This window comes from Cetorhinus maximus, chromosome 19, assembly GCF_964194155.1.
Source record: "Cetorhinus maximus chromosome 19, sCetMax3.hap1.1, whole genome shotgun sequence".
Taxonomy (NCBI): Eukaryota; Metazoa; Chordata; class Chondrichthyes; order Lamniformes; family Cetorhinidae; genus Cetorhinus; species Cetorhinus maximus.
Window position 1 is genome coordinate 76855756 of NC_135897.1, and position 18100 is coordinate 76873855.

Consider the following 18100-nt stretch of genomic DNA (forward strand, 5'->3'; position numbering starts at 1 on the left):
CTCTCTCTTTCTGGGCTACTGCTACACGATCTCTCCCTCCTACAATCAAAGTTCCTTTCGCAAGCTCGTGATCTTTTCCTAGGGCTGTGACCACTTTCCAGTCCACTTTCAGAACTCACATTTTCGCATTTTCTGGCCTTCCGCACCTTTACCTCTTTTTGCCAATCCGTGGATCTTACCTCCCGTCGCCCTCATCTTACACATTCAGCTACACACTGGCCCCTACAGGCATATATGTTACTCCAGTGCCGACTTTGGGTCGTTGTCCTGTGCTTCAGTGTCACTTTGTTCATATTCAGTCATCCCTTTATCGGCTGTAAGCTGCTCCCCATAATCGCCCAATATACACTTACGTGAAGTGCATGGTGCCTTTTCACTTTCTATGCCCTTTCAGATTCTGTAAATGTATAATCAGTGCCAATTAGCCTCGAGGAATGTACCCTAACAGTTTGATTCCCATGTTGTAAATTTACTGTTTTTCCATCACTGCTTGTAACTTCACCTGATCCTTTCCATTCCTTCTGCCCTTCTCTTTTGTAATATATCACGTCCCCTGGATTACACTATATTTCTGATGGCCCTTATGCGGTGCCACAAGGCTCACCGAATTTTCTCCGAAACCTGAGTCTTGATAAGTGCCTTTCTCCCTGTGTGCAGGGCTTTTAAATACTCAGAAAAAGTTGAACTAATTTTAGTCCCCTTCCATGGCCGGGGAGATGATCCCACATCACCGAAGGTATTTTTGGGTTTCTCCTATAAACTAATCGACAGGGATTGTAGCTCCCAACCATTTGGAGCGAATTCTTTGAATGGGCTGCCTTTGCCAGGGCAGATGTCAACTTATAGCTCAGTTGGTCAGCTAAGATTTTGTGAAACATCTCATCAACTACTGCATGATTTCTTTCACAAATCCCATTACTAAAGGGACTTCCTGCTGTTGTGTTCATCACTACGATATTCACATTTTCACACATACTTTTAAGTTCGCCGTTGGAAAATTACCCCCGTCGTCAGTTAGGAAGCCACTGCTCCCAGTCCAATTCCGGTCCATTTTTCTGTCTACAATTATCTTTTGTCTTTACTATATTACTGTTGAGAGACTGAATATAGTTGCCATGTCTATGAAGTGCAACAGAAAAATGTTTTTCTCCTTATCCCATGCCTTCAAGTCCATTGCTACAACTTCATTAAAGTCTCTTGCTAATGGGAGACTCACTATGGACCGTGATGGTCCTACATATGTCGCATTTCTCACTGATCTGTTCTACAAGTTTAGTATATTCATGATCCATTACCCCTGCATCCTTTAGTAGAATTTTTAACCTATGACCAGATGGATGGGCAAACTGCTGATGTAGTTTTAAAACAATTTGCCGTTTTTCCTTTAAACTCCTACCCCCTGATGTCAGCAACACTTCTTTAACATGGTGATTTGAAATGTTAGGTTTTTTGTTAAAGGGATACAATAATGTCCCAATTGCATAAACTCTAAATCAACAGATTTTCAAAAACAAATCTACTTACTGGCCGGGATTTACCAGCCCCGTCATGGCGGGACCTGCCGCAGGAGATTAGGCGGGCCAGCCAAAAGTCCATTGACTTTCGGCGAGGCTGGAAGATCCCAGCGGTGGGCGGGGCTGGAAAATCCCAGCCATTGTGTTCCATATCCAATTTCATTTGAGCCTTTCTCATAGGCGGCTTACTCAGTAGTAAGGGTATTTCACTGGATACTATGTATGCGCTGATAAAATGGTTTACTTGAGCTATGTTACATGGAATCACCACTCTCTTTAGTGATTTTAATGTGTTATCATCCCCGAACCTGAAGTAAGTAGAACTTTCATATTCCTTAACCTTACTTCGGTCTTTGCTATCTAGAGAATCCAGGTAGCACATTAATCAATTCATTCCACATATTGTGGACATACGCCCACTGTCTAATACAGCACAACTGAAGGAGTCCGCCACCAGAAAATCGATCACTGGACTGAAGCTTCTGGTGACCAGTACAATTCCTTGTAACTGATCAGTATCATCATCTTCCCCTTCCAATCCATCCTTGTCATATGTCATTTCAAAAACCCTGTTATTCCATTTTGGACAATTCATTGCATAATGATATTTCGAGTCACGTCTGAAACACCTGTTTACCATTCTTCGGTTATTCTTGGGGTTTGTTCTCCTGCCATAGTTACCCAATTCCTGTCATCTGTTAGAACTACTAAAAGGATCTCTATCTTCATTGGTACTTCTTCTTTCGAATTGGTGCTTGCACCCCATATCTAAACATTCTCGAAATGCTGCCAACATTGAGTCCTCTGTCTTTTGTGCCGTGACTGAATGTTCCATTGGTTCCAGGAAAGTAGTTAGAAATTAATGTTTTCCCAAAGCTTTTCTTTTTAAAGCTTCAGGCATCTGTTCCAAAAGCATATCTCTTTCATCGAATCTAACTCCAGTCAAGACCAGGAGCCTATCCATGTTCGATATTTTAGCACAATCCAACAATTTAAAGGCACACAGTGACTTTGGGATCTCTAAACAGAATTTCTGCAATCTGCTATATAACCTGTTAATTTCCATGATATATTCTTCTATGGAATAGCCATCCATCGTTCTAAAGTAATCAAAATCTGACCATGCCCCATATGCATTTAACAGATCATTTTTCTTATACATTTTGTCCATAAATGTTAATAGTTTATCCAAACCTTCCTCAGCGTCCAAATGATGAGCCTCTAGCTCCAAAAATACTTTGCACCTGGTACTGCTTCTGGTGGTGCCAAGGCCATACCTTGCTTTTCCTTTGGTATGGACATAACCCGTGTCCACATTGTTCCATTGGTCATAAGGTTCAGCTTCACAGAACAATGGTGGAAAATAATACCCTGATACTATACACTTGGTTTCAGCCTTTCTTCTCAAAAGTAACTCCAATAACAATCTTCTGTCTGAAAAGGTATCTCAGTTTCCAATCTTCATCTTTAGGCTAACCATCCTCTGCTACCAATGTTAACTGGATCCAAAGCAGTAGGTGAAGTTAAAACTAAGGCACAGCTGCTCTTTCTGATGGAGAGAGTTTATTGACTTAGTTCACAGTCAACACTCCAACTACCCAGTGTCCCAGATATCCTCATTTATAACTTCAACGTTTGGCGACGGTGGGATTCGAACCTACGTTTCTGTAGAAACTGGAGCCTTAATCCAGCACCTCAGACCACTCAGCCACGCTATCACGTGACTATCCTCATTTATAGGTGTACAAGCGCCCATAACATTTTTAACAATGTAATTGCCCATAGACCTTAACAATGTAATTGCCATTAAACCTTAACAATGCAATTAATAAGACATTGGCAAATGAGAGCAAACTATTCTATCAAAGGAAGGTACAATAACTTGTATTTAAATAGTGGTGTTAATGTACAAAAACTTCCCAAGGCACTTCACAGGAATATTATAAAACAGAATGACGCCAAGAAGCATAATGAAATATTGGGATAGGTGACCAATAGCTTGGTTAAAGAGGTAGGGCTTAAAGGAGGAGGGTGAGAGGTAGAGTGAGATTTAGGGAGAGAATTCCAGAAATTAGGGCCCAGGCAGCTGAAGGCACAGCCACCAAAGGTTAAACCATTAAAATTGGGGATGTACATGGAGCAGAATTAGAGGAACACAGAGATCTCAGAAAGTTAGAATCACAGAATAGTTATGGCCCAGAAGACGGCCAAATCGATCTGTCAAGCCTGTGCCAGCTCTCTGCAAGAGCAATTTAGCAAATACCACTTCCCCATCCTTTCCTCATAGTCCGACAGTTTTATTTTCTTCCGGTCCTTATCCAATTCCCTTTTGTACCAAGTGGAAGGAGATTACAGAGACAGGGAGAGGCAATGCCATGGATGAAAACAGGAATGAAGATATTAGAATTGACATGTTGCCATCTCTTACTGGTTTTTAAGATCATAAACTTTTACTTTATCAATATTGTATGGAAACAACATCTGGAGAAGAAATAGGGAACATTTGTACCTAGAGTTATGCAGCCAGGCATAACTTTGTTGGAGAGATGCAGGTTTTGAACTTCCTTAAATGAAAGCAAGTTATTTAAAAAATAATAATTCTTTGGGATGTGGACATTGGTAGTCATTTATTACCTATTCCTATTTACTCTTGAGAAGGTGGTGGTCATTCTTCTTGAACCACTAAGGTCCATTTGGTGGTACTCCTACAATGCTGTTAGGAAGGGAGTTTCAGGATTTTGCCCTGCTGACGTTGAAGAAATGGTGACATTGGCCCAACTTAGGATGTTGTGCAATTTGGAGGGGAACTTGGGAGTTCATGTTGTCCTCATGCACCTGCTCTTGTCACTTCTTTGTGGATTGTACGTTTGGGAAGTGTTGCCAAAGAAACTATGCTTTTCTCAGGCGTGTGCAATTATAGAATAATGTGGTAAAAATGTGATTGAATGGTTTATGGTGCAACATTTTGCTCCATCAAAGGACTGCATACAATGATAGAATGTGATTTTGTCATCATGGTTCCCAATGGAGTGAAGTATGAAGGGAATAATTCAATTCAGATGAGATGCTTCCCTTTAACACAGGGAATCAAAACCAGAGGCCAAGTCAACCCACGAATTCTGGCACAATTTCCAGTCAAATGGTTGCCATAAGCAAAAGCTTGTGAGCCTCATTTTCCCCCAATGGGTGTGAAGTGAAGAAAGAGGGGGATAAATTAAAATAAAAAGGGCTAGACAAAGAATTGCCTGCAGTGTGAAACAAGAAAGAAAAAAAAAACATATCTGTTGTGGAGCAAAGTCAAGTCAATTCACACAATCAATTTGCAGTCTTGGGTAAAGCAATAAAGCAATCTCGTTTAGACAAGATTTTTGTTCCCCTCTGATAAAACATTAAAAACTAGACAAGCCATCATAATAGAGTTTCTGCCATGACCAAGAGAAGTTTGGTTTTAAAGGGTGTTGTACAACATACGTTAATAATGAGGTTGAACTGTAGCCTGAGCTAAACTTAAAAGGTGAAAACTTAATTCAGGGTGTTACATTTTAACAAGTAACTGTTGTGTAAATTTTTTATGGCATAAGGAGCTCATATAATACATATCATCCTAACTCCTGATAAAAACTGATCTTAAAGTCCTGTTGGTGCATGTTTTCTGTCACGTAAAACAAAAGGTCCAAGGAGATGATTCAAACCATTAGTTCTTCAGCTATCCTCATATCTATAACTAACAAGAGCCTATTGTTTTACAGATACACTGTCACTTACATGTTTTGCCATTGTACCTGCACCAAATCAAGTCCTCTAGGTCCAAAGTTTTCCAAGGCCCTCAGACGTAAACAAAGTGATACTTTCAGCATGCAGCTTCTTCTAAAGCACCAGGATATCCTGTTGGAAATAAGATTTTGATTTAATAACCAATCTAACAGTGCTTACAAACACAGCAGTTAAAATAGGAATATAGGGCTGGATTTTTGCAGTGTCTCCCTGACTTTAAAATGGTGGCTGGAACCTGATTACAGGATTCCTGACCCCATTCCTGGGATTTCTCATTTTTGCCAGGGCCTTTTAAGGGTATGGGTCGGTTTGAATCGTGAACCTGCACACTGCATTCCCAGCCTGGCCGGCTCCATTGCGAGTATAGGCATATCCTAGTCCTCTGCAAATCTCATGGAGTTGGGCGATTTACAAAGAGTCATGGTTCATGGCGCCTCAGAGGTGTAGTAAGCCATGGTCTGAATGAAGGAACCTTTTGAAAGATAAGTTCAAAAGGTCCTCCTCATGTCAAGGAATGTCTACCCACCCATACCCCATGGCCCCTCATGTCTCCCATGCCAAGAGATGCCCCCCACCCACCCCATGTCCCCCATGCCAAAGGATGCTCCCCACACATCCCATGACCCCTCAGGCCCTTCATGCGAAGCTATGGCACTTCCATGCCCATTCACCCATTATACAGTGTATAGAACCAATGGACCCTATAATGACAGTAGGATGAGTAAAAAAGAAAGCCATTAAAAAGTAATTCATTGATAACCTCTAACCTCCCACTTCCTTAAAAAAGAAACTCCTTTTTAATACAGGCCAATATAAGTATCAATTATCCAGGCCCTTTAAAATATCAATAGCAGAAACTGCAAGCACTTGAAACCTCTATCTTGTGTAAATAAACATTGTGCAATTGACAGCATAGATCAGAGAGCCAGTGCTGTCAACCAGGCAATGTTTTCCCTGGGGCTCAGGTGTTTCAACAGGCTAATGGATTTCTAGGCTCTCAGCAAAGCCTCATTATGTATTTTTGGCTGGGAGCCCAAACATCCATTAGAGTATTAGCTCAATGATAATGCAGGGTGTCTTGTATCTTTGGCTGTTGCAGTGTTTTACTGCACTCTGCAGATTATGCATTGGAATCACAACCACACTTTCATGCCATTATCCAAATTTTCCCATCCAGTCAAGCAGCCAGTTATTGCTATCAAATGTTGTAGCCTTAAATGACGGTCAAGAACAATAGGGCTGTGTATCGATCATAGACATTTAATATTCAAATACAAAATCTTTAGTTATGTATACTGGTTGAAGGAATGCCTTTGCAATTGATATACACCAACGGGTTGACCATGGAGTGACAGATCTTTCCAGGAACTTTTTATTAAAAGTATAAACTTCACAAACAGAACTGATGAAAGTCAACTTGAAAGATGGCAATGACATACATCTGTTGCTGTATCTCTAACTTTATATCCCTATTTCTGTGCAAACAACTAACTCTGTATTCCTTCTGAACCAGTGCACCATTCACCTCTTAAAACAGAAGTGATATTCTTGTTTGTTCAACCCTGCTCACCTGAGATCAAAGGTAAAGGTGCACCAAGTTCTCATCAGAGAGTTGCTCTACGCCGATGATGCCACAATAATATTCCATACCAAAGAGCACCTTCAGCAGCAAATGAACAGGCTCTCTCACACCTGTAAAGAGTTTGTTTTGACCATCAGCAACAGGAAGACAAATGTGATGGTCCAGGATGTTGCCATACCACCATCTATCAGCATTGGCAATGTGATGCCGGAGGTTTTGATAGTTTTGCATACCTAGGCTCCACAATCACCAGTAATCTGTTACTTGATGCCGAAATCAACACACATCGCAAAAGCCGAAGCTGTTATGTCCAAGCTGAGTAAGAGAGGGTGGAACAACTGCAACCTGACTGAGAACACCAAACTGCGAGTCTACCAAGCCTGCACCCTCAGTGTACTTCTCTACTGTGGTGAGACCTGGGAAATATATGCAAGGCAGGAGAAACAACTGCACAGTTTCCACCTTCACTGTCTCAGACATATCCTCGGCATCCCATGGCAGGACAAGGTCACCAACTCAGAGACCCTGGAATGTGCTAATTTTATCAGCATCTACTCATTGCTAAGCCAATAATGTCTGTGCTGGTTCAGCCACGTTTATCGGATGAATGAAGGCCATACACCCAAAGAAATCCAGTGAACTGGCCATTGGAGTGGCTCAGCAAGTAGTTCTCCTGTTTCAGAGCCAGAGTTTAAGTCCCACTTGAAAGTTCTTCGTCATGGAGAATCCAGCCACTGGTGTAGGTAAACCAGCATGTATTGGTACTGATCTCCAGTCCAAATAAATGGGGAGGGTTTATGACAGGAAGGGCATTCGGCTGTAAAACCACATCGAAACCCAAAAAAGAATGTTTGATATGAAGGGTAATCAGACAGCATTGTGGTGACCCCATGTAACATGGAAAAGCTGAAAGAGAAAGGAAGGCACATCAGAATGGTTCATCCACCAGATACCTGGATGTAGTGATAGGGAATTAACCAGAGCAGATAAACAAAGTAAAAGTAGGGGAACATCTGGGCAATAGTGACCATAATATAAATGGTTTAGGATAATAATTGAGAAGGACAAGAGCACGATAAAGACCATGGGTGTAGCTTGGAGAGAGCTGATTTTGATCGGCTGAGAATAGAACTTGGGAATATAAAATGGACAACAATGTAGAACAGAAATGGGAAACATTTAAGATGATATTCAATGGAATTGAGTCTGATTGGTAGAGGCATTGCCATGGAGATTGCACCAGGGAGCAGTTCTCTCTCAAACTCTTGTTTAATTTCAAACCAGGTAAGCCGAATCTGAATGGTCAAGGCTTTGCCACGGGGAATACACCAGGCAACAGTTGTCCCTCAAGCTTCTGTTTAATTGAAAAAGGCACAATGTTTGGACATGTTCTTTCTTTTTGCAAAGGACAAGGTCCTGCACATGAATACTGTATACATAGCTTCTAGCAAGCATAAGTGAGCTACATTGCAAGCCCAACTGATAATCTTAAATTGGGATAATGGCAATGTTCAGATTATTTTTCGCTGTATATCGCATAAACCCATGAAGGAATACCAATAAACCTAAGGCTTCCACTTTCTGTCCTGAAAAGTGCCCAGCCCATCTCAGATTACCCTGGAGTGGGATGGTGTCTCAAAAATTTGAGTAATAGATGAAGCTAGCTGTTTCACGCTGTTACTGTGCAGTTGCAACACGAGTGGTATTCTCCACTAACAGGATGCTGCCATCAAGCCAAAAAGACATTCTGCCTACACAAATGAGTAATGTGGCACATGAATTTCAGTGCCAGCGTGATGTCAGGTATGTAGATCGTATGTGCCAACGCCTGGTGGATCATATCAAACAGCATGTCTCTGCAGCTATTCGCAACAGGCAGAGTATTGACCATACTCAACCAGTCCATGCTTGCAAACTCAGAACATTGTATTCAACATTAGATGTTATTCCATGATTGTACAACGCTTACTAAACAATCCTGATCGTGCTAAGAATTACATTAACAACCAATTTAAGATTATCAGTCGGGCTCACAATGTGGTTCATTTACACTTGATAAAAGCTGCATATATTTCTATGCAGGGCCCTGCACTTTGCAAACAGAAAAAATATGTCCAGACATTGTTTAGTTGAAAAAGGCACAAAGGCTTGGCGCACAACTGTTCCCTGGTGCATTCCCCACAGCAACGCCTTGACCAGAATCAACTTGCCTGGTTTGGATTTAAACAAAAGCTTGGGGGATAACTGCTCCCTGGTGTATTCTCCATGGCATCGCCTCTATCAATCACAGTCCACTTGCCAACCAATCGGCACCCTTTTCTCATGCTGTACAAATTGTTATTGCCTTTGAAATTTGGTATTCTTACGATTCTGTCCTGATCAGTGCAAGATGAAAAGCTTCAACAGCATTCCTCTTTTTTCAGCAATACTCAAATTCTGTACTACCAAGAGACAAAAAATGAAATTATTACAGCTCTATGCGTCTCCAGTTTCCTATATTGAATAATACCCAAGGCATTTGTGACTATACATTAACCCAGCAACTTGAAAGGTATTAATTCCTTCTTCAAATGTCTCCTGCAGTTCACAAAAATGTGAAAAAAAAACCAGTAGGCTATTTTATATTAGTCAAATTTATCCCATAATTTGCATTTTAATCTCAGTGCACTGGTCCATTACTGTTCAATTCAAACAAAAGTAAAAGCACGACTACAGGGTAGGATCACTGCCAAAATAACCACCCCAATATTAGCAGTAAGCAGTTGGCAACATAACACCACATTGTGGATTCTGGTCATAGTTTTTTTTTCCTTTAACCTGAAGTGGAATTTGAACTCAAAGTTGGCGTTTTGCAGCTGGACACCACTATACAAATTTTAAACTGCACAGACAACCAATTTAGAATAGTTTTAATATCTGTCCTCACTGTTCAAAAAGTCAAAACAAATATCAACTCCATATTTCTTACTGAAAATTTAAATGGATCAAGTCCAGAAAATTCTTTACAGATCACAGCAATAAAATAAAATCGGTACGCATATTTAGCCAAGTAGATGTTTCTTGATGTTTCATCAAGTAGATGTTATATGTTGTATAATACAACAGCTATTATATATTAAATGCCACCGCAGGGAAGTTTCACACCCATAAAAGCAACATGCAGGACAATTGCTGTGTGGCAATGAGTCACAGGACAATCTTAATCCATTTGTATTAGGGAGACATAGCTAAAGGAAGATTGGTCCCATGCTACAGTTACTGAACTAATGGACAACGAGAAGAAAATTGACGTAAATATTTTTAAAATGGTGACAAAGTATAATAGACAGGTATTGAATTTCAATCTCAACAACAACAAAATCAAAACTTGCATTTCTAAAGTGTCTTTAACATAGTAAAACATCCCAAGGTGGTTCATATGAGCATCAGCAAACAAAATCTGATCTTGAGCCACCTAAGGACAGATGTTAGGTCAGATGGCCAAAACCTTGGTCAAAGAGGTAGGTTTTAAGCAATGTGTTAAAGGAGGAAAGTGAGACAAAGAGGTTTCGGGAAGGAATTTCTGAGTTTATGACAGAATTGTGAGGCATAGAGGCAATGGAAAAGCTGCAAAAAAGATTCATAAAAGGATGATACCAGAATTGAGAGGTTATAACTATCAGGAAAAACTGAACAAACTGGGGCTCTTTTCTCTAGCAAAGAGAAGACTGAGGGGTGACAATTCAGGTCTTTAAATTTTGAAAAGGTAGTTATGGAGAAGATGTTTCCACTTGTGAAGGAGTTTAAAGCTAGGGTCCATAAATATAAGATGGTCATGAATAAACCCAGTAAAGAATTTAGGTGAAACGTATTTACCCAGAGAGTGGTTGAAACGTCGAAACATTGGCACATGGGTGTAACTGAGGCAAACGGCATAAATGGCTTTAAGGGAAAGTTAGTTAAGTATGGAAGGGAGAAGGGAATAGGAGTATATAACATAAGAAATAGGAGCAGGAGGTCATTCAGGCCTACTCCGCCATTCAATACGATCAGGGCTGATCTACTGCCTCAACTCTACTTTCCTACCCAATCCCTTTACACTTTAATTCCCTTAGTATCCAAAAATCCATTCATCACAGCCTTAAATACACTCAACAATTGAGCATCCACAACCTCTGGCAAACAGAATTCCAAAGCTTCACAACTCTCTGAGTGAAGAAATTTCTCCTCATCACAGCCCTAAATGGTTGCTCCCTTTTCTTGAGGTTATGCTCCTGCTAGTTCTAGACTCTCCAGCCAGGGAACAGTCTTGCCACGTCTACCCTGTCAAGCCCTCTCAGAAGCTTATTTGTTTCAATGAGATGATCTCCATTCTTCTAAACGCCAGAAGGTTTGAGCCTAGTCTACTTAATCTCCCCTCCTAGGACAACCCCCATCCCAGGAATCAAATCTAGTGAAACCCTGCTGTACAGACTCTAAGGCAAGTATATCCTTTCTTAGGTACGAAGACCAAAGCTTACATACACTTACATACCTATGCAGATAGGGTTGGATGAAGTAGTGTGGGACAAGGCTCTTGTGGAACACAAATACTGTCATGGACCAACTGGATTGAATGGTTCATTTCTGTACTGTAAATTTGATGTACATCATTTTCTTTAATTGAGTCACAAGTCGATTTTAAAATATTTACTTCAATTTTCTTCTCATTGTCCATTAGTTCAGTAACAAGTCAGTCAAAAACCGTATACCAGGTGTAACTCGATTACTAATATTGCAGGTTTCATCAACTGGAAGCTTGAAGAAGGGGTCAAGCTGCTTTTGAACAAACACAGATGTGTTCAGGTACAACCACCAATTATTTTCAAATCTGATCTACTGTTATTCATATCCAGGAAGTCCTGGTAACTGTGTTCAGAAATGTTTAAGGAGCTGTAGCTATTTGAGTTAGAGGGAGTTTTGAACTGCTCCAACGCAGTGGTTAGGTCTTACAAAGAGGAAAGAAACACAGTGAATATAGAAGTTACTTACAAAAGTAAAGCCTGGCATTTGGTCTGTATCTTTTATTGCTTTCTTTCTGGAAAGAAATATAATATAATACTTTGCTGTTTACTGAAGATAGGAGAGCTAACCTATGGAGCCATAAGATAACTTCAGTAGTAAAATTATGTAAAAGGATATTCAGTTCATTTTCCTGGGCATCATACAAAATGTTGACCTCCACACTAACTGAGGGGCTTCTTGACCAAACAGTAAGTTGAGACTCACCTATAAGGATAATCGAAGATAAAGTGGGCTGGATTTTACCAGCCCTTTGGGGATAGACCATAAGACATAGGAGCAGAAATTAGGCCATTCGGCCCATCGAGTCTGCTCCGCCATTCAATCATGGCTGATAAGTCTCTCAACCCCACTCTCCCGCCTTCTCCCCGTAACCTTTGATCCCCTTACCAATCAAGAACCTATCTATCTCGGTCTTAAATACACTCAATGACCTGGCCTCCACAGCCTTCTGTGGCAACGAATTCCATAGATTCACCACTCTCTAGCTAAAGAAGTTTCTCCTCATCTCTGTTCGAAAGGGTCTTCCCTTTACTCTGAGGCTGTTCCCTCAGGTCCTAGTCTCTCCTACTAATGGAAGCATCTTCCCCACGTCCACTCTATCTAGGCCTTTCAGTATTCTGTAAGTTTCAATCAGATCCCCCCTCATCCTTCTAAACTCCATCGAGTATAGACCCAGGGTCCTCAAACGTTCCTCATATGTTAAGCCTTTCATTCCTGGGATCATTCTCGTGAACCTCTCCAGGGCCAGAACATCCTTCCTGAGATACGGGGCCCAAAATTGCTCACAATATTCTAAATGTGGTCTGACCAGAGCCTTATAAAGTCTCAGCAGCACATCCCTGCTTTTATATTCTAGTCCTCTCAAAATAAATGCCAACATTGCATTTGCCTTCCTAACTACCGACTCAACCTGCAAGTTAACCTTAAGAGAATCCTGGACTAGGACTCCCAAGTCCCTTTGCACTCCAGATTTCTGAATTCTCTCCCCATTTAGAAAATAGTCCATGCCTCTATTCTTCCTACCAAAGTGCATGACCTCACACTTCCCCACGTTGTATTCCATCTGCCACTTCTTTGCCCATTCTCCTACCCTGTCCAAATCCTTCTGCAGCCTCCCCGCCTCCTCAACTCTACCTGTCCCTCCACCTATCTATGTATCATCTGCAAACTTAGCCAGGATGCCCTCAGTTCCTTCATCTAGATCATTAATGTATAAAGTGAAAAGTTGTGGTCCCAACACTGACCCCTGCGGAACTCCACTAGTCACCGGCCGCCATCCTGAGAAGGACGCCCTTATCCCCACTCTCTGCCTCCTGCCAGACAGTCAATCTTATATCCATGCTAATTCCTTGCCTCTAACGCCATGGGCTCTTATCTTACTGAGCAGCCTCCTGTGCAGCACCTTGTCAAAGGCCTTCTGGAAGTCCAAGTAGATAACATCCATTGGCTCTCCTTTGTCTAACCTACTCGTTACCTCCTCAAAGAATTCTAACAGATTTGTCAGGCATGACCTCCCCTTGATGAAACCATGCTGACTTTGCCCGATTTTACCATGCACTTCCAAGTATTCTGAAATCTCATCTTTAATAATGGACTCTAAAATCTTACCAACGACCGACGTCAGGCTAATCAGCCTGTAATTTCCCGTCTTTTGCCTCACTCCCTTCTTAAACGGGGGGTTGCATTAGTGATTTTCCAGTCCTCTGGGACCCTCCCTGACTTCAGTGATTCCTGAAAGATCACCACTAATGCTTCCACTATCTCTTCAGCTATCTCCTTCAGAACTCTGGGGTGTAATCCATTTGGTCCAGATGATTTATCCACCTTCAGGCCTTTCAGTTTTCCTAGCACCTTCTCCTTGGTAATGGCCACCATACTCACCTCTGGCCCCTGACTCTCTTGAACTTTGGGGATGTCACTCATGTCTTCCACTGTGAAGACTGACGCAAAGTATCTATTCAATTCCTCCGCCATTTCTTTGTTCCCCACTACTACTTCTCCAGTGTCATTTTCCAGCGGCCCAATGTCCACTTTTGCCTCTCTCTTACCCTTTATATATCTAAAAAAACTCTTGCAATCTTTTTTTATATTATTGGCTAGTTTACCCTCATAATTAATCTTCTCCCTCCTTATTTCTTTTTTAGTTGTCCTCTGTTGGTCTTTGTAGGCTTCCCAATCCCCTGGCTTCCCACTGCTCTTCGCCGCATTGTATGCTTTCTCTTTAGCTTTTATGCTGTCCCTGACTTCCCTTGTCAGCCATGTTTGCCTCGTCCTCCCTTTAGTATGCTTCTTCTTCCTAGGGATGAATTTTTGCTGTGTCTCCCAAATTACTCCCAGAAACTCCTGCCATTGCTGTTCCACTGTCTTTCCTGCTAGGCTCATCTCCCAGTCAATTCTGGCCAGCTCCTCCCTCATGCCTCTGTAGTTGCCTTTATTCAACTGTAATACCGTTACATCTGATTTCAGCTTTTTCCTCTCAAATTGCAGGGTAAATGCTATCATATTATGGGCACTTCCTCCTAAGGGTGCCTTCACCTTAAGCTCCCTTATCAAATCTGCCTCATTACACATCACTAAATCTAGAATTGCCTGTTCCCTAGTGGGCTCCACCACAAGCTGCTCCAAAAAGCCATCTCGTAGACATTCCACAAATTCCTTTTCTTGGGATCCACTACCAACCTGATTTTCCCAGTCTACCTGCATATTGAAATCCCCCATGATCACTGTAACCTTGCCTTTCTTACACGCCTTTTCTATCTCCTGGTGTATCTTGTGCCCCACATCCTGACTGCTGTTTGGAGGTCTGTACATAACTCCCATTATGGTTTTTTTTACCTTTGCGGTTCCTCAACTCTATTCACACAGATTCTACATCATCTGACCCTACATCATTTCTTGCTATCGATTTAATTTCATTTCTTACTAACAAAGCAACCCCACCCCCTCTGCCAACCTGCCTATCTTTTTGATAGGATGTATATCCTTGGATATTTAGCTCCCAGTCCTGATCCCCTTGCAGCCATGACTCCGTAATGCCCACCACATCATACCTGCCAATTTCAATCTGCGCCACAAGCTCATTTACCTTATTTCGTATGCTGCGTGCATTCAGATACACCTTCAGTCCTGTATTTCCCGTCCCCTTTCTCTTTGCCATCCCTTTATCTGATGTGCTTGAAGTTAGATTCCTAGCCCTTTCCAAACACTCTGTCCTATTTTGTGTTCTGGAGACTTTAATAACCTCTCCTGCGCTCTCCTTTCTTTTCAGTTTTTTCATAATTTTCCATGAAGTTGAATCCACCCCGCCACATGCTAACCTGCTGCTTTGTTTCCCATTACTCATGCTTCTTGGAGTTTTACCCTTCCCTCCCCCCCCACTTTCTAGTTTAAAGTCCCGTTGACCACCCTATTTACCCTTTTCGCTAGAACATTGGTCCCAGATCGGGTCAGGTGGAGACCGTCCCAACGGTACAGATCCCTCCTGTTCCAATACTGATGCCAGTGCCCCACGAAATGGAACCCCTCTTTCCCGCACCACTCCTTTAGCTACGTGTTTACTTCCCTTATTCTCGCGTCCCTATGCCAATTTGCACGTGGCTCGGGTAGTAATCCAGAGATTATAACCCTTGAGGACCTGTTCTTTAATTTAGCTCCTAGTTCCTGATAATCCCCAAACAGGTCCTCTTTCCTAGTCTTACTATGTTATTTGTCCCGACGTGGACCATAACAACTGGATCCTCCCCCTCCCTCTCCAATATCCTTTCAAGCCGGTCAGAGATGTCCCTCACCCTGGCAGGCAACATACCATGTGGGACTCTCGATCCTGCTTACAAAGGAAGCTATCAATTCCCCTTAGCTTAGGTAGGGGGATGGCTGGCAAAGTAGCAGGGGAAGACGTTGGGTGACATACCTGACATCTTCCCACTGGCATGATGCCTTACTAGTGGCAGCAAAAGTGGCAGATGCCCAGCCTACCCAGAGACCAACTGAGCCACTTAACTGGCCAATTAAGGGGAGGCAATGCGTAGTGGTATTGTCACTGGACTAGTAATCCAGAGACCCAGGGTAATGCCCTGGGGACCCTGGTTTGAATCCTGCCACAACAGATGATGGAAATTGAATTGAATAAAAATCTGCAATTAAAACTCTAATGATGACCATGATTCCATTGTCGACTGTCGTAAAAAACCCATCTGGTTCACTAATGTCCTTTAGGGAAGGAAATCTGCCGTCCTTACCTGGTTTGGCCTATGTGTGACTCCAGACCCACAGCAATGTGGTTGACTCTTAAATGTCCCCTGAACATTGGTAATTAGGAATGGGCAATAAATGCTGGCCTAGCCAGCGGTGCCCACATCCCACAAATGAATTTTAAAAAGTGCTTCATGCCATCTTCGCTGGCATTCTACCAGGATTTGGGGGCCCTCCGCTGCATGGAGCGCTCTTTGGCTTTCAGAGGCACTGCCTGTCCTCAGCACCAGCAACCTCCCTTTCACCACGGCTTGCCTGACTGGCCCTGGTGCCCACAGATCCCACTTACCTGGCTGAGGGGGCGAATGTCCATCAATGCACCATCATCCTGCAGGAGCAGCCCCGGCAGTTGCCAACATACCTTGAGGCTCCTGGCCCTCTGATTGGCCTGCACCTCTTGGGGACAGATGGCCATCCTTAAAAGGAATGGCATCAGCTACTCAATTGACTGTAGCCAACAAGATGTGGCCCTGGGTCCCACAGGCTGGTTCACCCGCCCTGTCCCAGATTTCAGCTCCAGGAGGGGGGCCCATGCCACTTTCATAAAATCCAGCCTCATGGTTAAGAAATCTAAAGAGGGGTAGGAAAGATGCAAAAACATAAGTGAGCAAGGGAATTAATGTGTTACAGTGGTAGAGTAAGGTCATTACATTGTGGGATAATAGTGAATGAAATTCTCTGGCCACTTTTTTAGGGAGGTATTAACCTATCGAAAAAAGGAACCCAAGACTAATGCACTAAGCATTTTTACACTATTATTCCGCTAAATAATTTCCTGGCCTATGCTGAGAATCTTGATTTCAACATGCTGGGGAAGGAATGTCAGAACGGTGGGAAGCATTATAAAAGTACACAAAATTAAAAAGGAAAGATTAGAACAGGATAATCTGAAAGATCAAAGGAAACCTGGTGATTGTCCATTGAGAAGTCCAAAACACTACCCAAAGCTAAAAATATGTAGCTCAAGAGATAGCATAAAATAATAGGTGGAAAAATGGAATTAAAAAGCTTTTAAAACTTGCCACATCTCAGAAAGATAGGAATAAATAGGAGGGGGAGAATGGAGACATCAGAGCTACTATGTACACTTCTATAACTGCTAGCTTTTCATATTCCTTATAGTGCTCATTGGCCGGCCCTTCCCCCACCCCCCTGTAGCTTACTCAAATCAGGCTGGCAGAAGGCAGGAGTGTGACAGAATACTCTCCAATTGCCTGGATGAGTCCTGCCCCAACAACACTCAAGAAGCTCGACACCATCTAGGATAAAGTAGCCCACTTTTCTGGCACTCCATTTACCACTTTAAACATTAACTCCCTCCACCATCAAGGCACAGAGGCAGCAGTGTACACCATCTACAAGATGCACTGCAGGGACTCACCAAGGCTCCTTAGGCAGCACCTGCCATACCTGTGAGCTCTTCAATCTCAGAAATCAAGGGCAGCAGATACATGAGAACATCACCACCTCCAAGTTCCCCTCCAAGTCACGCACCACCCTGTCTTGGAATTATATCGCTGCTCCTTCACTGTCATTGAGTCAAAAGCCTGGAACTCCGTTCCTAACAGCACTGTGGGCATACCTACATCATGTGTGTCACAGTGGTTCAAGAAGATGGCTTAACACCACCTTCTAAAGGGTAATTAGTGATGGGCAACAATTTCTGGTCCAGCTAGTGACGTTCACATCCTATGAATGAATTTAAAAAACACTGCATTCACAACCTCAATTCCTCTTTCAGAGCAGTAGCTGGATAATTTCATCTTAATTCGCCTGCATACCTTTTTAATGGGAAATGATCATCTGGTTGGTTACTTTAAGTTTTTCATAGTTTTTTTATGTAACTTGCAATTCTAACAGCTACTGATTTTTCCAATGGAGATGGTGAGACTGAGTTCCTTGTAGGGCGATTTGCTAATTCTATTGGGGAGGGTTT

General features: G+C 42.3%; 1 protein-coding gene across 5 annotated transcripts in view; it reads right to left on the bottom strand.

Moving 5' to 3' along the window:
- LOC144693948 (transcription factor Dp-2-like) overlaps positions 1-18100 on the bottom strand; it is a 217571-nt gene that overhangs the window by 172770 nt on the left and 26701 nt on the right. For all 5 annotated transcript variants that reach the window (XM_078564212.1, XM_078564209.1, XM_078564214.1 and 2 more), the window contains exon 2: positions 5280-5399. In XM_078564212.1, coding sequence (XP_078420338.1) covers positions 5280-5291 — 12 coding nt within the window. In that variant the 5' untranslated portion in view covers positions 5292-5399. The remainder of the gene's footprint in view (positions 1-5279; positions 5400-18100) is intronic.